The sequence below is a fragment of the Eutrema salsugineum genome, unplaced genomic scaffold, assembly GCF_000478725.1.
Source record: "Eutrema salsugineum unplaced genomic scaffold, Eutsalg1_0 scaffold_3, whole genome shotgun sequence".
In the NCBI taxonomy this organism is placed as follows: Eukaryota; Viridiplantae; Streptophyta; class Magnoliopsida; order Brassicales; family Brassicaceae; genus Eutrema; species Eutrema salsugineum.
Window position 1 is genome coordinate 9,373,265 of NW_006256756.1, and position 26,522 is coordinate 9,399,786.

The following is a 26,522-nucleotide window of genomic DNA, read 5'->3' on the forward strand; positions in this document are numbered from 1 at the left end:
TTGTGAATGAAAAGAAAAAAAGGGACATGTAAAAAATCTCACATTGGTAGTTGGAAAAGTTTTCCACTATGATCTTCTACTATAAATACATAGCCTCTCTTGAGAGAAAGGCATCCAGTCCAATCCAGTCGAATCCAGACAGAAAAGAAAAACACACAGAAAAACAATAGCTTCTAGCAAATCCCTCTTGTCTTAATATAGTAAGTGTCTCGAGAGTTATAGCGTAGTTATTTCAGTTCGACGATTCTATTATGGGTGTTGCATAATAGTCTTATCACGGTTTTATCCTGGAATTCAAACATCGCAACAAACCGTCACACATTACGGACGATTTGAGTTAAGGAAAGAGATCATATCTCGACTCCGTGTTAGTCAATGTTTTCAAATCGGTTTTCAAAGTCTCATTTTCATACGCTTTCATTAAGATATCGTTTATAATTTCATTGATTTACTTCATGATTTCAATTCGGATTTTCGCGGTCTAACAATTTTTTTCATTTTAAGTGTTTCAAATTTTAGTGAGACTAGATTTTGCGTCCACGCTACGCGTGAATATTTTGTTGATAAAAATTTTATGCAATCAACTATATTTATTAAGATATAAATTTATATATTAATATTTTATTAATATATTAAAAATATTATAGTGTTAGTCTTATAATTTTTATGTAAGTTGTGAGGTTTTAATGATTTTGTTTTGAATCTATATACAATATGTCATATTTCAAAACGTATTATCTGGTCAAACACTTATAAATTAATATATCCAAACCAACTAAAAATAATTATGCAAATTAAATCCTACTTTTAAACATAGTATTGGCATGATGATAACATATTATACATTAACTTCTTTAAATCAAGGAGATAATTATTTTTCATCATTTTAACTTTTATTCTAATTATATATGTGTTCTTTAAAAACAATAAAAACAATAAAAATTAAAAACTGAATCTTTTTTTCTTCTCTTGTTTAACCAATATAAATTTTTTTAATTTTGATATATTAATTTTAAACAAAACTAATAAATAAAATGTTTGCTTTGTGATTAATAACAACTTTAAATTTAAAACCAAAACAACAGTTGAATATGTAATCACACAAAATTTTTGAATTAAATATATTTTGTCAATCGGTTGTGTAAACTTTTAACTAATTTTTTAAAGATTATACATTATCTCTTCTAATAATAATGAATTTTTTTTCATCATGTTCATTTTTATTCTTGTTATATCTGTTTTTATAATAAATGTATCATATTTATTTATTTTAATGATTTTTGTATGATTATAATCAATTTTATCATATTCATTCTCACTTCTTCTAATTATAATTAAGTAAACAAAACCGGTACAATTTAATACATACAAATTTTAAAAATGAAACAACAAATTGAACAACTCAAAACTAAGAACTTCTACATTAATCTATTGCAATTCCAATTAAAATTTACAAAATGTAAAATTTTTGATCATTTTTGCATAATATATTACATGAGATTATGTAGAAATATATTTTGCATATGTGAAAAACATTTAGATAAATATAAATCATATATATTAGTTATTTAAAATTATACGTGAAGCCTTAAAATAAAGTAACTTAAACTTGTATAAGTAGCATATTTTTTTCGATAGAGAAATATTTAAATTTATAACTTAAACAGTGATAATGGAGATTTTAATATCATGTTGGTTTTTTAAAATAGAGATTTCTTTATTTTCTAATTTATTTATTAACCATAATATTAGAATTAAGAAACTTTTTTAATTTACAATTTTGATATATACAAAATTAAATTTTTAAATGCTGATGTAGATGCCTTGAAAATAATATAGCTTTAAATGTTATTAATAATAGAGTAATTTAATTAACATTTTTTCCTATACTTTTTTGTATTAACAATATAATTTTATAATTTAAAAACTTTATAAATTTTTGTTATTGATGTGGACTAATAAAATTGACGTTTTAAATTTTATGTGGATGTCCTTAGAGGCATATAGCTTCAACTTTTATTTTTTTCTATAAATATATATTTTGTTAACAATATAATTTTAAATTTTGAAAATTTTCTTAATTTTCTTAATTTTAAATAATAATCTGCACCAATAGAATTGAACTTATCATATGTGGATATTTTTAGAGGCATATAGCTTTAACTTTAATTAGTAATAGATTTAGAAATCAAAGCTAGAAGATCCCACACGAGATCCGTTGAGGCAAGTGATTTTGGTCTCTCCTCCTTGTTTTGAGGCTTACCGAATGTATTCAGATGTTGTTTTTTCAGCTAATTGTTACCTTTGTGGTTTAGGTTGGGTTGTTAAAATCTCATAAGATGCAATGTTATTTCAAAATTTTTCCTCGGATATCTCAGTCTCTTTCGTCTTAATGACAGAACATTTTTCTCTATTTTCAGTGCTCTGTTTTCCAAAAGTGTCGAGTATCAATCACTTGATATGTTTCTTGGATTGCTTAAAATTTATCATTCTTCTCAAATTCGATGGCTAAGATTTGGAGATTTTACGGTCTCTTTTTCAATATTAAAGTGGTTTGTAGTGGTTTTTTTTATATCTCCTTTCATTAGTTTAGCCAAGTGGGTTCTTTATGTTGTAATGACTCATTCTTTAGTGAAACTTAACTTTATTATTATTTTTTTTTATTAATTTCAAATGGTTGCACACACAGAAAAAATAAACCTTCAAATTTATTATAGTTATGTGACAAAATTTGGATACTAATGTAAGGGTCTCTAATTATGTGTGTATACATCTAATTTAAATTTAAAATTTCCTATTTTAATATTATTTATTTTAGTTTTTTATTATTAATATATATTTTATATATAATTTTTTATCTTTAATAAACTTTTTAAAAAATAATAAAATGTGAAAATTTTTTAATTTTTAATGTTGAAGTGGACCAATAGAAAGTTATACATAATTTCTTTATTTAGCAGTAATATTAGATTTGTAAAATTTCTTAATTTCCTTATTCAGCAATAATATTAGAATTTGTAAATTTTCTTGATTTTGAATGTTGATGTGGACCAATAAAATTGTATTTTAAAATCCTATGTAGACACCCTGAGAAGCATTTAGCTTCAACTTGTATTAGTAATACTAGATTTTGCGTCCACGCTACGCGTGAATATTTTATTGGTAAAAATGATATGCAATTAATTATATTTATTAAGATATAAATTTTAAATATTAGGATTTTAATAATATATTAAAAATTTTATGGTGTTAATCTAATAATATTTTTATGTAAATTGTAAGGTCTCAACAGTTTTTTTAATATATATATATATATATAATATGTCTCCTTTCAAAAACGTATTATTTGGTGAAACACTTATAAGTTAATATACTCAAATCAACTAAAATATTTATAAAACAATCAAATTCTACTTTTTAAACATAATATTGACATGACGATAAAATATTATACATTCGCTCCTTCAAATCAAGAAGATAATTTTTTTTTATCATTTTCACTTTCATTCCAATTATATATGTGATTTTAAAAAAATAAAAATTCTTAAATTCTAAATTTAATATATTTTTTCTCTTGTTTAACAATTACAATTTTTTGATCTATTAATTAAAAAACAAACTAATAAATAAAAATTTTGTATTGAGATTAATAACAACTTTAAATTTGAAACCAACAAATAGTTGAATATGAAATGATTAAAATCACACAAAATTTGTGAATTAAATATATTTTTGTCGATTGCTTGTGTTAACTTTTGAATAGTTTTTCAATAATTATACCTCATCTCTTCTAATAAGAAAACAAAAAAAAAGAAATTTCATCTTGTTCATTTTTATTATTGTTATATCTGTTTTTTTAATAAATATATCATTTTATTTATTTAAATGATTTGTTTTATGATTATATTCAATTTCATCATATTCATTGTCACTTCTTCTAATTATAATTAAGTAGGCAAAATCGATACGATTTAATAAATACAAATTTAGAAAAATGAATAACAAACTGGATAACTCAAAACTAAGAACTTCTTCATTAGTTTATTGCAATTCCAAGTCAAATATACGAATGTATTTTTTTCAATCATTTTTGCACAATATATTATATAAGATTATGTGGAAATATATTTTGTATATGTGATAGAAATTTAGATATATATAAATCATTAATATTATTTATTTAAAATTCTACTTGAAAGACATTTAAATCAAGTAACTTAAATTTGTATAAGTAGCATATATTTTTTATATAAAAAATTAAGTGTGTAACTAAAACAGTGATAATGGAGATTTTAATATCATGTTGGTTTATTTTTTTTGTTAATGGAGATTTTTTTTTTATTTTTTTACTATAATATTAAAATTTCAAAACTTTAAAATTTTTAGATGTTGATGTGGATGCCTTGAAAATAATTTGGCTAAACTGTTATTGATAATAGAATAGTTTAATTAACAAATTTTTTCTATATTGTTTTGTATTATCAATGTAATTTTAAAATTTAGAAATTTTTTTAATTTTAGTTATTGATGTGGACTAAAAACATTGACTTTTTAAATCTTATGTGGATAACCTTAGAGGCATATAGCTTCAATTTTTATTTTTTATAAAAAAAATTTTGTTAACAATACAATTTTAAAATTTGAAATTTTTCTTAGTTTTAAAGATCGATGTGAACCAATAGAATTAAAAATTTTAAATCCTATGTGGACACTCCTAGAGGCATATAGCTTCAGGTTTTATTTATAATATATTTAGATATTAACGCTGGAAGATCCCATACGAAGCCTATTGCGGCAAGTGATTTTTGTCTCTCCTCCATGTTTTGAGGCTTACTGAATGTATCTGATGTTATTTGGTTCAGCTAATTGTTACATTTGTGGTTCAAGTTGGGTTGCTAAAACCTTGTCAGATGCCATGTTATTCTAAATATTTTTCTCGGATAACTCAGTTTCTTTTTCTTTAATGCCGGAACCTCTTTCTCTATTTTTAGTGCTTCGTTTTTCAAAAGTTTCGGGTATCAATCACTTGACATGTTTCTCGGATTACTTGAAATTTATCATTCTTCTCAAATCCGGTGGCCAAGCTTTGGCGATTTTACGGTCTCTCTTTCAATATTAAAGCGGCTTTCTAGTGGCTTTGTTTATATCTTCTTTCATCATATTCTTTTTAATTTAGCTAATAGTTAAACATATAGTTTAGTCAAGTTGGTTCTTAATTTTACGTTGTAATGATTTATTCTTTAGTGAAATCTAACTCTATTTTTTGCCTTTTAAATTGAATGGTTGTACACACATAAAAATATAACTTACAATTTATTATATTTATGTAACAAAAATTTTAATACTAAAGGAGTCTCTAAATATATGTGTATATATATGTAAATAAATTTTAATATTTTATTTTTTCTTAGTTTTATATAATTAAAACATTTAATTTAAATTTAAAGTTTTCCTATTTTAAAATTATTTTATTTTAGTTTTTTTATTATTAATATAAATTTTGTATATAATTTATTCATCTGTTGACAAAAAAAACAATTTATTCATCTTTATTCATTTTTTTAAAAAAATAATAGAATTTGAAAACTTTTTAATTTCCAATGTTGAGGTGAACCAATAAAAAATTTATACAGATTTTTTTATTCAGCAATAAAATTAGAATTTGTAAACTTTCTTAATTTCCTTTTTCAACAATAATATTAGAATTTGGAAATTTTCCTTAATTTTGAATGCTGATGTGGACCAATAAAATTAGTTTTTAAAATCCTATGTGGATGTCTTGAGAAGCCTATAGCTTCAATTTTTATTAGTATAAGAAGACTAGATTCTAACACAGGGAAGTTTTTTTTTGTTTATCAAAATTTGTAATTTATTTGTGTTTTTTGTGTGTTTAGATATAGTTTATGTTTTTGATATAATTTATTTTTATAGATATATTTTGTTAATAAGTTCAAATATTTATTTTATGTTTAGAAATAATTTATTTTTGTAGATTTTTTCTAATATTAAATATAACAGTGATTGTAAAAATATACTTATAACCCATATGTTCATATGAATACGAATATAAGTGCGATTATAAATATAATCTATATTATCGTAGATAGAACTATTTACTAATTTAAAAATTAAAATCTTAGACTGATTGATCATGATAAAAATATACAATAACATATGTTTATCATCTCTGTAATATTATTTAAATTTAAATATTTAAATTAAATCTAAATTAATATCTGATGTATTATTTTTGTAAGATATAATAACATCTGACTATGATAATTAATCTAATCTAAACTAAAATTTGAATTTCAGAAAGTATTTTTCAACAAATTAATATTTAACCAAATTATTGACTTGTTTGGCAATTAGAATAGCTATCCTCCAAAAGAATATCGTAATATAATAATTTTCTAAGGATGATATTTTTAAAATTATATATTATCTTAATTCATTATTAATTTATCTTTATATATTTATATTTGTTAAAACAAAATTGATTAACATTAACACAGTTTCCAAATAGATTTTTTTTTTAATTAAAAGCGTTTGGATGCAGAGACTAAAAGTGCATATGTTTAACTCTAAGATAATTGAAAAAGCTGAGGTGTCAAGAACCAATTATGTTTTTTTTTTTTTGATTAATCTCTTTTACTTCTTCTATTCCAGTTCAATTGGTTCGTAAATTATTTTTGTTTGTTTGTTTGTAAGGCTTTTATTGATACCTTTATATTTTACCCCAAAAAAGTGAAACACATAGCACTGAAAATATTAGTTACTTATTAAATAAAAGTGGATTGTACACCTAACACACACATTTAAGTAAAAATATATTACCTTTTTTTTTGGATAAATATATTATCCTAAAACCTAGATCGAATACCAGGGCAATTTAATAGACAGATGACATCGGAAAAAACTATATCTTCACAACGGAAACAAACATCATCTCCAAGTTTGATGGCATCATCTTCTTCTTTTGATTCATTCTTTGGCCAGAGATAATCGAAGATGTCGAGATCAAACTATTAAGGCATCATCCAAAACATACAGGTTATGTCCACTTATTAAAGCACATTGATGCAATAAATCTAGAATGTGAACAAAACAATTGCAATTGAAAAAATAGGGAGAAAAATAGGAATCCAAATAAAATTAAGCAATGGATCTAATAAATAAGAGGATGAAAGATCATCATCTCACATGTTTCGTACGTTACAAGGCACTATAAATTAATAATGTTGAGATTTAGAAACTTTGTTATTTTATTAGATAACTATCTGCATATATGTGTTTATAAGTTAATATTTTATAACCCATGAAAATAATTTTTTTTAAAAATGAGATCATCCATGAAAAATATGTAATATATAAATTTAAAAACAAAGTTATCAGCTATCATAATATTATTTAAACACAAAATAATAAGACTACAATAATTAAAGCAATACTAGTCTACATGACTACACTAATATAACAATAACCATTTTACACATAAACCTAACATGAGCAACATAAAAAAAAAAAATTACATGTCACTTATGAACAAAAATATTAGCAAAATATTTTTTGGTTGCGAATTTGTAATCTATTTTTTAATTTCCTATGCTAAACTGAATATAGTTTTTTTTGTTTTTCTAAACTGTGATTTTTATTCCTTTTTTATCTATTGATTTTTTTCTTAGTCTAAACATAATTTATCACTTACTTTTTAGGATTAGGTTCCAATTATAAATTTTATTTTTGAATAAAATTTGTTAAAAATATAATTAAAATTTAATTAAACACATATCAAAATCTAATCATTTAACTTGATATGTGTCAGGATCAGACGAGTTACTAACTTCAAATCATTTCTTCTTTATATAATAAAATAATATATATTAAAATTAATAATGACACAAAATTATATTAATTAATCAATAGATAATGAATATGTAAAGAAAATTTTGATTTTAGTCCATAATTTTTAAAAATTATTCTTTAAATAATTTTTATTTAGGATTTTAAATAAGTTTATTTATTAAAATGGTATGTATGAATCTGAGATTATATTATCAAAATAAATATATGTTATTAGCCTTTCAAACTCCTCTTATAAAGATTATACACGTTAAAAGTTCAAAGTTTATAAGTAATGATGACTATTTATATTGATGAAGAAGTTGAAGACAATAGTATGATACATTTAAAAGTATTTATGCATAAAAATTTAAATATCACAGTTAGAACTTTTCATGATTTTTGGATTCATATCAAGAAAATATAGCTATCAGTTTTTGATGTAATAAAAATTTATAAATAGTTTAAAATAAAAAAACCATACAACTCTATAGTCGTACATAGTATATTTTCTTAGGTGTATATCCATAAGATTATATATTCATTAATTTAATTTTAAGAAATTAAGCCATCCGGCATATTCTCTCACTAAACTTTAGAAAGAGAAAGTTCTCTCAACTTTTCTCCGTGTTTTTTTGTTGGCCGGTGGCCGGTGTTATTCCGACCCGGCACTGTGCTGTTTATATTTTCGGAGAATAAATTCCGGTTGATCCGGATCTCTTTCCTTGTAATCTTTTCATCTTTTTGTTTTGTTTAATTTCCGTTTATCGGATAAAATTTCTGACTTAGTTCGGATCTTATCTTCCGGCTGTGACCGATTTCTCACCTTTTGCTTTCTCTTTCTCGGCTGTTCTCTGTTTGTCGGAATTGCTGTGTTTTCTTTTAGCTTTTATTTCAGGTTTTCTTCTTTGCGAGGAGTAATTTCTTTGTCGGAAATTATTGTTTTGTCGTTATCCTCTTGCTTGTCACTCGGAGCAACGATGGAACACAGCTCAGACCAATAAATTAGGTCTGAACGGCGACGAAGCTTCCTGGGAGGAGGAGATTTGGAAAAAGCTCAAAAGCGGTTTCAATTCTATTTCAGCTTTATTTTCTGACTAATAATTTCCGAGATATGAAGGATGGCAGAAGGTTAGCATCTTGGTACAAATTTTTTTGCTGTGGAAGTTAGAGTCGTTGGAGATGCAGTTCACCGGAGTTTGCAGTCGCCGGCGGCGAAGAGTGGTGACGGAAGCAGCATCGATTTCGCAGACAAGCCTGGAGTAAGACACCTGTTTTTTTCTTTGTTTCAAGAGATAACGTGTGGCACTACACGTGTTTGGATTGTGCCTTTTATGGGCTTTGTTTGTTTGGGCTTCTCTCGTACTATGTATGCTTAGCCCTTTGGGTTCTAATGAATCAGATAGTTGACAAAAAAAAATATATATAATTATTAATTTATAATATGACTGGGACTATATATATATATAAGATTTTTTTATAAATGATTATCTTTTTATCTTATCAAATTTTATTAGATTTTACACTGGTCTAACTTGGGATCAAAAATTAATTATTTTATTGTGTTTATTAACTTGTAGATTATTAATTTATAAACGTTTTATAGTATTTCGTAAATGCCAGCAATTATTTCTTAAAGTCAATCGAACATCATTTCATCACCATAATCATTGGTTATTAACCAGCTTCTCAACAAGATATTTGAGTTCCAATCCATTACAATGCAAAGTAAAGAAGACGAAGATACTAAAAAAAAAAAAATAACATGAAATGAATAAATATCCAAATTTTCAAAATCTAAATCCGCACTTTCTAAATCACATGCAGATGCAATCCAGAGATAAAATTCTGAGTGAATCAATGATAAAAATCTATGTCAGCTTAGAAGGTCGAGTATGAAAACTTTAGTTCGAATGCATTTGATGCTCATTTTTGCTGGGTTTTTTTTTTTGTTTTTTTTTTGTTTTTATATCTTGACATAATAGTAGAGACTTACCATTTTGTGCATAACATTTACTTTCAGTTTTGAAATTTCTTAATTATTTGAGTGGTCTTGATCTTGCTGTGTAAGACTCTAGTTTCTTTTAGCTTCTGTAGCTAAAACGTTTATCTTTAGATTTCCTATGTATATAAAGTTCGTAGTTTTATATTTTTCAAAAACCCAAGTAAACTATGATAAGCTTAAGCTTGGTCTGAAAGGACAATATATTCATGAATTTGAGCAGATTAAACTTTCTTTTGTGTAAATTAATTAGTTAAAAGTCTACAATTCGTTAGAAATTTTCATATTATGGATTTTAACAGGTCTGGTCTGTATGGATGAGAAGGAATCTCGGAGTGGAAGAGAGTCGCTAGAGATTGTGCTTTGTATGTCAAACATCTTGGACACCGGACTGGACTGGCATACATTGTCAGTTCTCATAGCTCTTTGATTGAGGTTGGAACAATCTGAAATAAAGTCATACATTACGTAAAGACAACTATATGTTCATAGTAATTAACGTTTTATCTTAGTCAATTAGTCTGACATGACTATACATGTACAGTAATCAACTACTCTAACCGAACTGAGTTTGTAACTACGAAAATAAGCTTGTTGATTATATGAACATGCTAGTCAAATAAATTATGTATAAAAAGTAATCAACTATGTATATGAATGTAGTAGTTAATTACACTATGATATAGTTCTTGTACATATATGTGACTGTAGATTAACTACTTTATGAGATAGCTCTTATACATGTGTGTGAATTTACTAACTAACTATTTTATGAGATAGTTATTGTACATGTAGTAGTTAATTACTTTGTGAGAGAGTTCTTATCCATGTGTACAAATATAGTAGTTAACTATTTTATAAGATAGTTATTGTACATGTGTGTGAATGTAGTAGTTAACTACTTTGTGAGATAATTATTGTATATGTGTGTGAATGTAGTAGTTAACTACTTTGTGAGATAGTTATTATACATGTGTTTTTTTGTAGTAGTTTACTATTTTGTGAGATAATTTGTTTATATATGTGTGAATGTAGCTAACTATTAGATTTAATAGTATTTTTACTAAATTATTAGTTAACTACTTTGTGAGATAATTCTTATATATGTGTATGAATGTAGCAGTCAACTATTTTGGTCTATTTTTAGCTTTTGAGGAGATAAAAGTGGAGATAATGAGATACATGATAAAAAAATAAGATGATATGATTTTTACTTTTTTTTTAAAGAAAAGGTTAAAAAGTAAAATGTGTCAGATGAAAGAGAAAAAAGAACGTAAAAAAGTTGGGATGTTTCTGAAAATTTAAAATTTGTCAGATAATGGAAAATTTTTGGCTGCTATTGTTTTACAAAGATGGTATAAGGTTAGTTAATTAAAGTGTGTTAAGTAATGAATAAAATATTAAATTTTATTCTTGCAATTTGCTCTCAGAAAACTGTTATTTCTTATAATTTTCCTTGTATAAAAGCATACAAAGAAAATCCTCTAGAATAAGGTGAAGCAGAATACTTCTTAATCTGAGATAACCAAATTACTTATTCTCTTAATCGACAACAACTGTTATAAAAAACGTTGTTATCTAATTTAGTTCTAATCTATTGTTTCTTTTACGTTGGATTCTTTTCCACTTTATTTTGTCAAAAAAAATGTCTTCTATTACAATGGTATTTTTAGTTTTGGTAATCTGAGATATCCAAATTACTCATTCTCTTAATCGACAACAACTGTTATAAAAAACGTTGTTATCTAATTTAGTTCTAATCTATTGTTTCTTTTACGTTGGATTCTTCTCCACTTTATTTTGTCAAAAAAAAATGTGTTCTATTACAATGGTACTTTTAGGTTTATTTTTTCTTCTGAAATTTCATTTTATATATCATTAAACTTGTTATAAACTTGATACGCTGGTTACAAACACAGTCAGCCCTACTGCTACAGAAGCACTATCAACAGGTAGCATAAGCACTATCACCCAATTAGATAAAAGCATAAAAATAAATAGAGGAAGAGAGAATAGATGGCTGAAAGCAAGTAGTAAAAAAAGGAGATGACGCGTTTTGTTGAGGGGATCCAACTTACATCAAAGGGGATCCAACTTACATCAAATAAATGATGCTTGACGTCGGCCGAGAACAATTGTAATGGAGCCCAGTGGCGGATCTAATTTTTTTTTATCAGGGTATTTTTAATAGAAGGCATTTTTTGGGATAAATTAGAATATATGACAAAAAATACTACTATTATCCCCTTAATACTTTAATTTTAGAAGTTGTCTCCTTAATACTTCTACTAATTATTTATCCTCTTCTACCCTTTAAATACAAATTACACAGAATAATAAAAGTCATTGGTATTTAATTTTAATCAGATTAAATTAAAAACCAAAAAAGTAAAAAAGAAAATTACATGTACCCAAAAAACTTTGTAGAATCCTTCTCTTACCATTGTTTAACTTTGACGAAGAAAAAAAAATATTGACGCCGATCACTTCTCTGCCTGTATAGTCTCCACCGGATCTTCACTCTGGTAATTAGAACGAAAAACAAAAGGAAGACGTAAAAATTGTGAAAAAAACGTGAAAATGATGTATGTTGAATGATGAGAAAAACGTGAAGATATGGAGAAGAAAAAAAATATTTCGCCAAAATTTAATTTCTAAAATAAAAAGTTTTAAAAAAAAATAATTTAGGAAACAAAATAATTGAAAAAGGAAAGAGATATATTCTATAGATTTTCTACACATCCTAGATTCTCGGAGATTTAGAAAACCGTTTTGTAGAATTAGTATTCTATAATTGTAGAACAAAGAGTTTACTGTAGAAATATAATTTTATTAAGTTGTAGAACAAAGAGTTAACTATAGAAATATAATTCTACTAAACTGTAGAAAAATGAACATGTTGTAGAGTACGGTTTCATAACTTTGTAGAACATAGAGAAAACTGTAGATAACGAATTCTATATATTTCGTAGAAAATTAATGAAATAGTAGATAACCTATTCTACAAATTTATAGATTTATAGGGTATGCTTTCTATTAATTTGTAGAACATTTGTTACAAATTATTTTAAAAATTTTGTTTGCAAAAAAGTAGTACAAAATATATTTGTCTTTCATTTTCTGAATTTTCTCAAAATTTTTAGATTCTAATTTTTTTAATTTTGCTAATTATAAGAAAATGATAAGTCCAAACGTAGTAAAGTTTGAAAAGTACTTAGGGAATAATACTACAGTTTTTTGTCCTATAAATATAATTGCCTTTTTTTTAATAATAGGGAGCACTTTTTCTATAAAATTTTTAAAATAACATATTAAATCAATTTTATTTAAGATTTATTCAATAAAAAACAAAAAGAGTAGGGGGCATGTGACCCCAGATAACAACACCTACGTCTGCCCCTAATGGAGCCTTGCATTATATTCTTCCAAATTGAATAGATAAAGGCTTGATATGCAAGCTTCAGAAGGAGAGTACTATTGGTATCCCTAATTGATAGGGTCTTTAAACCATCTTTAAAAAGAGTAGGAGAAAGATGTAAGATGTAGTCAATGAGTAAGCTAAGGGTCAGACTACATGGAGGCTACTACCTATCTAGAATGCAAGAAACCTATTAGTTTAAATATGATGGTGACTGAGAGGTTGGTTTGGTCTAATCCTAACAATTTAAATACAAAGCAAAATGAAACAAGACAAGAAAATGAGCAAATAACTAGCAAAGATATAACTATATGAGATGGAATATGGGTTTTGGGCTAAGATTAATGACTTTGGGTGACTAATAGTTGGTTAATGGTGCTAACAAAGCTCAAACAAGCTTAATCCAAAATCCTAGGTTCACTAAAGTGGACTAATCTACCCTCATAAACAAATCTCTTCACTAATCACTTACCTAATTAATTCCTCAACAATAGTTTATTGCCTTGTGAACTAAGGAACAAGATCCTATCAAGCATACAAGTCACCTTAAGCATCAACTCTATTGGATTAAGAATGAAATGCATGGTTAAAGAGGATCGAGCTTGGAAAATTCCATCAAAACACATTTTGTGCATTAAATGTTCACAAAGCTAGACTTAGAAGAGCTACTTCTAACCCTAGTATTAAAACTCAATAACCATTTGGATATGTAAATTAATGTACTTCACCATTAGTCTAACTCTTACTCACTCTAATCTACCTAGCCCAAAGGCCTATAATGATACTAGTCACATATACATAAGCGAAACAAAGTAAATGCCTTAAGAAGCGACATAAGGAAAAGAAGATTAAGAAAGTTGATATTAAACAAAAGAAAGTTTAGTAGATCATGAATGTGGTTCAAGATCTAACAAAAGCTAAGGTTTTAGAGCATAGAGAGCTAGGAGGCTTAGAATAGGGATTTTTTTGTCAAGTTAATTAATCAGTATTCACAAAGTTAACAAGGAAAAAGAATTGCAAAAGCCTTTTGGTTTAGTAGTTAACCAAATGGTTCATTAATACACCAAGAGGTCTGTAGTTCAATTTACAGAAGATATGCAATTTTTGCAGATTAATGGAGTCAAACTCATTAATTTTTTTTTAGCAATGTGCAAGTGGAGCCGTTTATCATGGAGTAGTTTTTTATAAAATAATCCTTATAATAGTTTTCATAATTTATTTCAATGTTAATAAAATATATAAAACAGCAATTAAATGGGTCAAAGACAATTCTAACATTCATATAATTGCATACGCGTTAACAAGACCACACTAGACCAAGTTGTTATCACAAAGAAACCAAACTGAAGGTTAACAAGAAAAAAGAATTAAATGGGTCAAAAGACACTTGTAACTTTCACATAATTATATGCCCGTTAACAAGAACACACCTGGCCTCGGCACTAGTCATTTATTTCAACTTAATGTAAGAAAAGTTTGATACCATAAAACCTAAACGTGAGTTACATTTTGAAACACAATTTAATATTGGTCCGCAACACCTGGATTTATTAAATAAAGTCTTGTTCTCTAATCCTATAAATTCTAAGTTTCTTCCGATCTCCAAAATCATCCAAGCATCTAAAAGAGTAAACAAAACAAACAAAAAAAGAAAAGGAAAAGGGGTAAAACGATTAATAAGAAACATGGGAAGCAAAACTTTTGTCACAATGATCTTAGTTGTATCCCTTTGTGCTGCCATTTTCGTTACTCAAGGAATAGCTCAAGTGCAACCGTCACCATTGAGTCCTGGATTTTTCCCACCCGGTTTGCCTATTGATTTGGTAAAATGTTGGTCGTCTCTTTTTAATGTCGAAGGATGTGTGCTGGAAATCTTCAAATCAATTTTTTCTGGCAAGTTTGAAAATGTTGAAGCGGCATGTTGCAAAGCGTTTTCAACTTTAGATGCAAACTGTTGGCCTCAAATGTTTCCACTGAACCCATTCTTCCCACCTCTCCTCAAGGACAACTGTGCTCGCATCATTCCCAGCTCACCTGCACACAAGTGAAAGTCTACACTGTTGGAAAAGTCATTCATCATCTTCCAAGGATAATATATTTTTGCTTCATAGAGAGCTTATAATAGTCAAAAGATTTCAACATTTATTTAAATTTTCTCTTTATTTAATACTTTGGTTATATCAAATATGCTATGTTTTGGTATATTCCACTTGATATTATTACTGGTATTGCATATGTTTTGTAAGGCAACAAAGAAAATCAAAGAAAACTGGTGATATTTCTGTTATGTTTTCTGGACTTCCAACTCAAAACCAAATGATAATGACTGGATTGGCCCAAATCCCTTTATATTTTTCATGTGGGATCCTAATAGATATGTTGATACCGGATTTTACTAATCTTGTAGATAGTCAAAATCAGTTTGGGTTTAAGAGACTTTTATTAATTTTATTGTTGTGCTTTGTGAAAACTACCTACATACCCTAAATTAGGTATCAAACCATTTGTAATTTATATTACAGAGAGAATTAGGTCATCAAAAGATGAGCCAATGAATAAGAAGAAGATATGTTCTAGGTTTGTGAGTCTAATGTCGATACAACCAAAAGAAGATAAGGCTGGTCAACTCGTCATTATCTGGTCAAAACTAATTCATATTGGGCTTTAGCCCACTAATGTTTACAAAAGGAGAAGAATCACGGATGGGCCAGGTTTTGAGGTTCATGATTATACCAAGAGGTATATATACGAGCAAGGTTTTATTCTACGAAGCCAAGGAAGAGAATAAAACCTAACGTGAGCGAGAGAAGAGAAACTTCAGAGATACGGTCAAGAGTCTTGAAGCCATCGTCTTCTTCTTTCAGCTTGTGATTTCGTCTTCGGTGTGTTCGTCGTCACGTTCACGTGTTGAAACTAAGGTTGATTGGTTTCGGGTCTTCTTTTCTTCTTTGTGGTACCTGAACAAATAAGAGAAAGACAAACGTGAAGTTAGATACATGAGATAAGGAAAGATCATTGTAAACACTTAAACTTGTTCTAGTGGATTGTTGAGAGTACCGTCTCTCCCCCGTACCGAAAGGGAACTGGGTTACCAAATTTTCTTGTGTCTTGCTTGAATCAACAAACAAACTAAACTGGGTTACCAAATTTTCTTGTGTCTTGCTTGAATCAACAAACAAACTAAACTGGATTACCAAATTTTCTTGTGTCTTGCTTGAATCAACAAACAAACTAAGTATCAAGGTCAATTGATCTAAGTAGTTCAGGTTAAAGAGCTAAGACTAGAGGTTGAAATTAATATTAAAACCTCACAAGGTTTTCTGTAGAGTTTTGGATGCTCCTTTAAATGAATGAGATGCTCTCTATTTATAGATGTTAAAGTGAGTCGATTTTCTTTTTCTTTGTTGACTTGATATTGACAATTTTCTTATTTTCTAGAGTTGATAAGAACACTTTTTTTTTCGGGGATTTTCCTTAGGTGATTAAGTCAGCCTAATGGGCTTGAGACTGGTAATAGGCTGATCTTAATGTGGGTTGGGTTAAATTGGGTCTGCGAAACATACACGCAACAATAAGCCTTCCCCCCATACACGCAACAATAAGTCAATAATAAGTCGTTTTAGATGGGGAATTCATGCATATGAGATGTGCTGTGCATATTATCAATTTGATTGAAAAGGACGGTTTGCATGATTTAGGTGATAATGTGGCAGCAATTAGGAATACCGTGCAGTATGTTTGATTTCCAACTTTGAGATTAAACTCGTTTGAACTTGAGATTGTGTCAGGAAAGATCACGAGGGGAAGCTTGCCTTTGGATGTCAAGATAAGGCGGAATTCAACATATCTTAGGCTACTACACGCTATTAAGTTTAGAGTTGATTTTGATAAAATGGAACTTGAAGATGAGTTGTACAATGACTACTTTTTGGAATTAGAGAATGCAACAAAGAGGGTTGGACTGCTTATATCAACAGATTGGAATGCAGTGGAGAGGTTAGTAAGGTTTCTAATTGTTTTCTACAACTCTACTTTTATTGTGTCAGGATCTACAACTATTTGCTCATATAAGTGCTATGGTGAGATAGTGACTATACAGAGAAATTTGATGCAAAATAACCTATGGTTTGGACTTAGATATGAAGGCTAAGGCTCAGGAGATGCTTGCCAAATTTGACAAGTACTGGGATGGAATGAAAAACATCAATAAGATGGTTATTGTAGCTAGTATCTTAGATCCGACCAAGAAAATGCAATTTGCTAAGATTTGTTTTGAAAGAATTTATGGAGCATACAATGCAGAATCAAAGGAGTTGTATCAATCAGTCTGTGAGCAATGAGTATGAAAGGATGGACTGTGTGTATGAGGAGATGGTTGACGATATAGGAGTTGAAGATGCAATATATGAGTTGGATATAAATCTAAAGGAAAAGAATGAAAAGAAAAAAACAATGCCTGGATCTGAGTATGATGTTTTGTCTTATTGGAAAGTCAACAGTGATAAGTTCCCTATCTTTTCTGAAATAGCTAGAGATGTGCTTCTAATGCAAGTATTTTCTGTTGTTTCAGAAAGTGCTTTTAGTACTAGTAGCCGAATCATAGATCCATATAGGTGTTGTTTAACTCATTATATGAACAAGGCCTTGATGTTCTGTGAGCAATGGATGAAGGCTGAGATTAAGTTAAGTGAGAGAACATTTGTTACAAATGCACAAATGCTTACTGAGATTGAACAACCTGACAAGCTTGAAAAAGGTATGTGTTCTATTCACGGTTTCTGTTTTGTATTAACATTCTCTCATAACTTGTATAAAGTTGTAACATTTTCTGTTCTTAACTTTTTTCAGATTTTACAGAGTCCAATACTTGACTCAACTTGAATTAGAAGACCCAGCAACAAGGTCTCTTGATCTTAAAGACTCGGATTGTGAGGTAAAATTTCTAGCTTAATGTTTCAATTCTTAATGGTGGTAATCTTTTTAATTTTCTTCTGCGGACTGCTGTTATCCATTTCATTTTCTTATGTTAGAACAGAGACTGAAGTTGTTGATGTGGTGCAGGCCTAGGGTTGCGTTTTTACAAGCTCATTGGTCCTCAAAAAGTTTTAAATTTATAAAACCCTAGTGTCTGCAAGTGCACAGATATACGTTATAAGACTTAGGGTGTCGATCCACATGGAGGATGTCTAATCTGCAAGAAACAACAAACTTGGAAGTAAGCAAAGTCATAAACTCATGGGATGTGGGATTTTTGGTTAAGAAACCTAAACTAAACCTAATCTAATATTCCCAAGAAATAAAATGCAATGCATATGAATTGTATAAAGAATATCTCAAGGATGTCGACTCAAACTATAGACTCTAAACTCATAGGTGGCGATTTAGACTTTTCCGGTTTACTCTATTCGATGTCAAAGCATTTCCAATTAGCCTCCGGGCGATTTATCTTCATCTGTTTCTGGGATCTGCATGGAACTAGAATAGACATGTGTATGATTAACTAACTCTCACCATCTTAATCAACTAATCACTCAGATCTGAAAATTAACTTTCGCTCTCATGCCAGAAATAAGATCATGCATTAAATATTGAATTTGTCTGCTCACATCTTCTCTACAGGTTGCTCTCGACTCCTATAGCGACTATGTTCATCTGAAGCTAGGTATGGATGATCTGATACAGCACTCTCGTGGCTCTGAATCGATCCTAGGCTCAGAGAATAGGTCATGAATCTACTTTCACGCAATATGAAAAACTTAGAAGAGATGAGATCCATAATATGGTTTAGAAACTTAGAAATCCTAATCGACATGTATGCCTATCGAAAACTCTACAAACAACTTGACTCTCTGGGACAGATCTACATGATGCAAGAAATGATAAAAGACATGAAAGAATGCAAAAGATGAAATAGAAAAGTTAATTAGATAGAAAAGAGAAAGAACAATGGATCAGGGGAAGAATCCCCATCTCCATCGCCTTACCATAGAAAAAAAAATTTTGGTGGCTCAAAATCTCATTACAGGAGCACACACTCGTTTAGGGCTGCTAAGAAATGTATTTATAGGTCCTAAGATCTTCCATATCCCATTTACGGCTTCTCTGAAGAGAAATGGTGAAGTGGGCTTTGATGTTGGGCCTTGTGGCTTGTCATAGATCCACCGGGGGTTAAAGTCTTTCGGGGCAGGTAAAATACTACTTTGCCGCGGGTGAGAGTCTTTCGGGACTGGTGAATTTGGTCAACTTGTTCTCCATGTATCTTTTGATTGCACCGTTGGATCTTCATGATGTAAAGTGCTATGGAAAGCTGGTTGTCTCCTCTTGATTGTTGAAAATTTGAGCTGGATCAGACGGTGAGAAAGTCTTTATTTGAAGCTGAACTTCTGACGTTCTGACTCTGAGCTGAAAATGTGGATTTCTTCAATTTTGCCATCATTTTCCCTAAGTTTCCTGAAAAGAGCCTTGAAACTACAAATACATAGAAATCATAATAAAAGTTCCTAAAACTGATTAATACCTCATTTGAAATCAATGATACAAATGGATACAAATACGGTGTTATCAGTTGTGTACTTAGATCGATTCCATTTCATGCTGAGTTATGTCAATTGGTACTGCAAAACTTAGCTTTCTTTCTAACGAAGATGTTTTCTGAGATGTCGTCAAAGCTCCATGTTAGTGATTAGAAATCATGATTGGTAAAGGCAAGGAGAGATATAGAAGGTCAGATATTGTCGATTTGTTGGCATTTCTTAGGTTTTGAAAAATTTTCATTCCCACCGACAACGCCTATTGTTGATATCGGATTTCACCAATCTTGTAGATAGTCAAAATCCGTTTGGGTTTAGGACATATTTATTAATTCTATAGTTGTGTCTTGTGAAGATTGCCTATATACCTTAAATTAGGGATCAAACCATTCATACTTCATATTATAGAGAGAATTAGGTCATCAGACGATGAGCCAATAAATAAAAAGTATATATGTTTTGGATTTTATGTAGAGTTGTGGATGATCCTTTGAATGAGATGTTTTATATTTATAGATGTTGAAGGTAGTCAATTTTTATTTTTCTTGTTAACTTGATATTGACAATTTCCTTATTTTCCGTAGCTGATAAGAACAACTTCATTTATTATCAGGAATTTGCTTTAGGTGATTAGGTCGGACCTAATGAGCTTCAGACTGGTAAATGGGCTGATATTAATTCAGGCCGGATTAAACCGAGTATGCAGAGCATACCAATAATAACTTTTCCTCGAGATCATGGCACTTATCGGCTCATCTCGAATCGAATCTCACTTTAAGACTAGTAATAAACCTTTTTTGGGTCACCGTTCTTGTGTCAACAAGCGAGATTCTGATACCATGTTAAGTTTTTTTAACTTCCAACTCAAAATGAATTGGCAATGAGTAGATTAACCAAAATCTCTTATATATTAGTGTTGGTCCCTTCATACTTTTAAATGCTGAATATAGATAACCTCCACGTAAATGGTCAATCCAACATCTATTGTTTCGTGTGTTGTTCAAAGGGACTCAAAATCATGGTGAATTTTGAAAAACTTCTATTAGAGTGAGCATATAAATGAGGCCGAAGACTTATCCTAAGTTTAGTGGAGTTTTTCAGACGTTTTTGACAGTTGATGAGGATAATGACTTTTTCGTGAGATTCAAGATGTATTGGTTACTTTTGATTTGAGTATTGATAATGTTAGAGGACAAGGATATGATAACGGATCAAACATGAAAGGAAAACATAAAGGAGTACAAAGAAGATTCATTGATGTCAATCCACGTGCATTTTTATACTCTGTGTGGATGCCATAGCCTCAATCTTGCATTATGTGACATGGCAACCAATTCTACAAAAGCTATATCATTTTTCGGGATCATACAACGTATACATCGCTTGTTTTTATCTTCAACTAAGTAATGGAAAGTACTTGAGGATGTGGTAGGAGGACTAACAGTTAAATCTTTATCCCAAACTCGTTGGGAGAGTCACGTTGCATGCGTTAAGGCAATAAGATTTCAAGCTCTAAAAATAAGAGATGCCTTTATATAGCAGAAACTAGTGATCATCCAGAAGCACAAAGGGATTCTGAATATCTTGCCACAAGTGAAACACATGGTACTGGAAGTTATGAATTCTAGCTGTCCATGGTTATTTGGTATGATCTCGTATTTGCTGTTAGCTCCGTAAGCAAGAATTAACAGGCCAAAGACATGAATATTGATTCTGCTATTTCTCAGTTAAATGGACTTGTTTCTTATTTCCAAAAGTTCAGAGATACAGGTTTTGAGAGAGCAAAATCTGAAGCTATACTATTAGCTGAGTCTATGGACATTGAAGCTGTATTCCGTACAAAAGCAAAGCGTGTTATAAGAAGAAAAAAACATTTTGATGAAGATTCAGAGAGAGAGTTGATGAAACAGTGAATTTATCACCAGAAGAAAACTTTAGAATTTCTTACTTCATTCAACTCATGGACCAAGCTTTATATTCTCTTCGTCAAGCAAGGTTTGAACAATTTCAGAAGTATGAACAAATATTTGGTTTTTTGTTTGATCTGAAAAACCTTCAGGAGGCAAGTGAAGATAGCTTGATGATTTCTTGTACTAATCTTGAAACCTATCTGAAGCATGAAAATCATTCAGATGTTGATGGGAATGGTTTATTTTTTGAACTAATAGTTGTAAGACAGACTTTGCCAAGAGACTGCAAGAGACCTATAGAAGTGTTAAACTTTTTGAAAGCGACAGAAGTATGCTACCCAAACTTTTGGATTGCTTATCGGATTTTGTTAACAATGCCATTTGAAGTTGCCTCTACAGAAAGGAGCTTTTCAAAGTTGAAATTGATAAAGTCGTTCCTCCGATCAACTATGTCACAAGATATGTTGAATGAATTGGTTATTATATCTATAGAAAGAGAATTTGTGAAATAGCTCGATTATGTGGATTTTGGTGAAGGATTTTCTAGGAAAGAAAAGAAGAAAAATTATGCTTTAGAATTTCTATAGTTTCGGTTATTATTATTATTTTTGTTTAGACGATATTTTTATACTATTTTTTATAAAGGCTACATTGTTTTAGTTCGTCTAAAGCCACCGTAGATCTAAGCGCGGCACTGTTCTAGCATTATATTTAAGAAAACTAAAAATTTCCAGCTGACCGTATCTTAGTGTATTGGATTCTCCTTTTTCTCTTCTCTTCCAAAAGACTTGGAGATTTAGGAGATAGAACATCTTTTTCAATTCTTAAGCGTTTTAAGAAATTCTTTGCCCAAACCTCACTCTTTTTCAAAGCTGATTTCGAATCTATCATCAAATCTCTTTCCAGCAAGGTATGAAGCTCAAACTCGCCATTTTTAATTGATTTTTGAATTTAGGGTTTTCTGAAAAAGCCCAAATCTTGGTTTAGTAGTGGTGGAAATAGCTTAAGAACAATAGATTAACCTTCTAGGTTATCTGAAAATCGATTTTAACACTTAGCCTAAGAGGAATTGAGAATTTTGAAATTTGAATTCTACATGCTTTGCAAAAATCGAATTTGGAACAGCAAAATTGATGAATTTGATCAAGTCTTGTGTGATTAGTGATTAGTATTAGGTAACCTATAGATTTGACATGGAGATTTCTTAATTAAACCAATTCTTAGAAGATTTCTATGTTGAGAACATCAAAAATCCAAATCTAGTCATGAACTACTCGATTTCTTCGATTTAATATCAGTTATGCTTGTTTGTGGTTTTAACTAATCTCTTGATATTATGATTAGTATCACAGATCGTTAATGTGTTAAAATCAGCATCCATATTCACTTTTTTTTCCAAGAATCATCTTGTCTTGTAGGAAAAATGGAACAAACCAAGTCCGAAGAAGCCGTCGCACTGGTGACAGCTCTGAGGAAACTCCCGATGATAGTACTCTTGGAGAGTACATGCTGAACCAAGCCAGACCGAGAAGAAGAAACTATGTGATGAGGCTGATTCAACACTCAAGAAAAACACGAGCAATTCCCGAGCCACCACAGATTCGATATATTGGGAAAGAGATTAACCCGAGGGTGGACTATGCAAGGCGTTTCAAGAAGCTGAACATCAAACCAACGCCCTGCATTGATTATCATACACTCAAGATGCTTGGGATTAGAGAAGATGTAATCTGGTACATCGATGCACTTAGACTGAGACCCTACATGAAGCTGAACCTTCCAACTTATCCCGAGCTAGTCCGCGAGTTCTTAGCAACTGTCCCCCTCCACCACACGAAGAGGAGGAACCCCAGAGCATCTGATGGCATTTTGTTGTTCTCTATCCGCGGACAGACTACTCACTCACCATTTCTACACTTTGTGAAGCTCTTAAGCTTCCATACACTGATGGCATTTACCTCGAAGAAGAACCTGATTTTGATTTATGGAGAGAGATGGGCCATGGCGTCTATGATAGCGGAAGATCCAAGTCAGCCCTTCTTACTCATCCTGCAGTGAGAGTTGTGCACAAACACTTAGCACACACGATTTTCTCTAGAGCCAACATGGGATGTGTTTTGAAGACCGAGCTCATTACACTTCAGATGCCATTTATGGACGACCCATGACTTGCCTGCTTTGCCTGGATCATAGCACAGAACATGGTGAAGGTGAAGCATGATTTACATGGTTGCGAGGACGCTACTCCAGCTTATGGGAGCGCTATTACAGCGATACTACAGGCTGTAGGATTCGACTTCTCATCTGATGATCCACATCCCGACGTCTGGTATGACCTACTCTATCTCTCTCGCAATCACACTATCTCTCATGCCACTTTCGATCCAGACAGGTTCGGTTACAAGTATTGCACTGGCACCGAAGAGCACCGAGTCTGTTTACCTTCAGCATTAGTCCCTAGATTGTGTAACGGAGGACGTCCGCGATGGACTCCGGAACCTGATGAGTTTTTACCCTCTGTGCCTCATCTACCCTTCACCATCGGGCATTACATAGTGGCCAAGGCAAAGCCCGATGCAGCTGCAGCACGTGCTCACTTTCAGCCATCTGTTTCGACTGGCCACACTTCATCATCAACATCGTCACACACAGATTCTGATCTGGATCGCAGAGTTGAGAGACAAGGACGACGCTTTAAGCGCGTTGTCACCTTCCTACATGAGCAGCACCATTTCGAAGCAGACACATCGGAGGATGAAGATTGATCAGCACTTCATTGTCATTTGACAATCATCACGGTTCTTTCATCATTTTCTTTTCTTTTATCTTATTTTATTTTCGCTTTTATTCACCATATTCTCACCAACTTTTTCACACTGGGGACAGTGTGATTTAAGTCTGGGGGAGGATGTCTATCCGTACTAATCATTTTCTTGTTTTGCTTTCAAAATTTCAAATACTTTTTAAATTTTAATATGTAACCTATTTGACCTTAAGTATTTTTCAGGAATGTTTGACACAAAACCGTGATGATTTAAACCTGCACGCTTTGACACTACGCATGATAGCTCATTTGTGGTTAGCACTAGACTAAGCGGTAGCTAGAGTACTTGCACTACGAAACTCCACCAGAGGACTTCTATTCATGGAGATTCTTTCCGACAGGATATACTAGCTCATTTTATTTGACCTTAATATTGATATCTAATTTTCTCATCATTGAATTTAGGCAGGCATCAAGATATACATCTAGGACGTCTTTTACCCTCATTTTTACCACTCTTTGTTGTCCTAGATGGCCAGTTCATCTTTATCTGGTACCATATCATAAACCCAAAAACCTTGTTTTCAATCCTCATGCATTCTCTCTTTAGTTTATATCAGCAGATATGTGCAAAAACGTCAGAGAGAAGAGGAGCGACGCAGTTTTCAGTCACTCACGAGGAAGACTGAATGGAATTGGGAAGGAAGAGTATCAGAAACCTTATTAAGCTTTAGAAGACTGATTTTTATTGGTAATTTCGTGCTCTCTATGACTCTATATCTAAAGTTGTTCCCTCTTTCAAAAAAAAAAATGTGAATGAAAGGGAGGGAAACAAAAAACCTAATGAGTCTAAGATTGTCAAAATTTTTGGAGCAAAAAGCAACTACTATTCGTTTAAGGAGCTATGATTTTGAAAGATTTACAAAAATATAAGTCTGGGAGAGTTAGGAGAGAACCTGAGGAAGAAGACCAGAAATCTATGGCAAGAAGAAAGTGACTGAAAACTGTGGATATCAACAACTTCACTCTCTCTTGCGATTTTGCATAATATCTTGCATCCTCCAGATCTTCAGGTAACCCATAAACACTTTAAGCCTTACTCCTAGAATAACTCTTTTGACACCTAGCCTAGATTGCCTTGCTTATACTTTCTTTGATGAGAACCACCGAAATTTTTAATGAATGCTAAGAGCTAGTTGACTCGAAGTTAGATCTCAGTGCAATAGATTTCCGCATGACGGATTAACAGACTAGTTATGCCCGTATTTCTAATGAGAATTTTCTAGGCTATTCCCGATTGATGCATAATGATTGATATTGGTATATAAGCTTTGGTCTCTGGGATTTTGTTTAGTTCCTGCCTTTTCAAACCTCTCACTGAGATTTGGCCTTTGTTTTGTTTGAGGACAAACAAAAGACTAAGTTTGGGGGAGTTGATAACACCGGATTTTGACCATTTTTATGGATCACTTTAATGTCTTTTACAGGTGCTTTTACTCCATTTTCAAAGGTTTTCAAAAGATATTTATGTTTTCGGATTTTAAAAGACTTTTCAGGTAATTTGTGATAAAAAGGCACACATTGGAACAAAATGACTCTTTTGGATAAATGCAGACCGTCAGAAATCTTAAGGAGAGACGAAGACCTTTTCACCGTCTGATCACCCTCACAATTTGACAACGTATAGAAGAATCAACCAGCTTTCAAATGCACTTGGTTTGGAGACATTCCAACGGTTGGATCTCAAGATATTCCATTTGCCCCGGAGACACTCGAAGACGGCCAGTAAGTCACACGACCGCGACCACCAGCCTATCCGCCGCGGTCACAAGCCTCATTACCGCGGCCAGACCTCTATTTCCCGCGGCCACGTTACTCACGACCACGGCCGGCCAACTCCGATTAAAAGCCCATATTTCTGAAGCCCAAAGTCATTTCTCTGCCTCAATTCTGGAACCCTAGAGACCATGGAGTATTGAAGACTATAAATACTTGTCATTTAGGTCGTTTTTAGGGAGAACCTTCATACTTTTACAAAAACCCTTCTTTTCAGCCG

At 30.7% G+C, this 26,522-nt stretch overlaps 2 protein-coding genes across 2 annotated transcripts; both read left to right on the forward strand.

Moving 5' to 3' along the window:
• Positions 1–14,947: 14,947 nt before the first annotated feature.
• LOC18014566 lies at positions 14,948–15,310 on the forward strand. The gene has a single exon (XM_006397124.1). The coding sequence runs from the start codon at positions 14,948–14,950 to the stop codon at positions 15,308–15,310; it is 363 nt and encodes a 120-aa protein (XP_006397187.1).
• Positions 15,311–21,492: 6,182 nt separating this feature from the next.
• LOC112085376 lies at positions 21,493–22,174 on the forward strand. Its single transcript, XM_024154587.1, has 3 exons — positions 21,493–21,628; positions 21,718–21,810; positions 22,089–22,174. The coding sequence occupies exons 1-3, from the start codon at positions 21,493–21,495 to the stop codon at positions 22,172–22,174; spliced, it is 315 nt and encodes a 104-aa protein (XP_024010355.1).
• Positions 22,175–26,522: the final 4,348 nt, after the last annotated feature.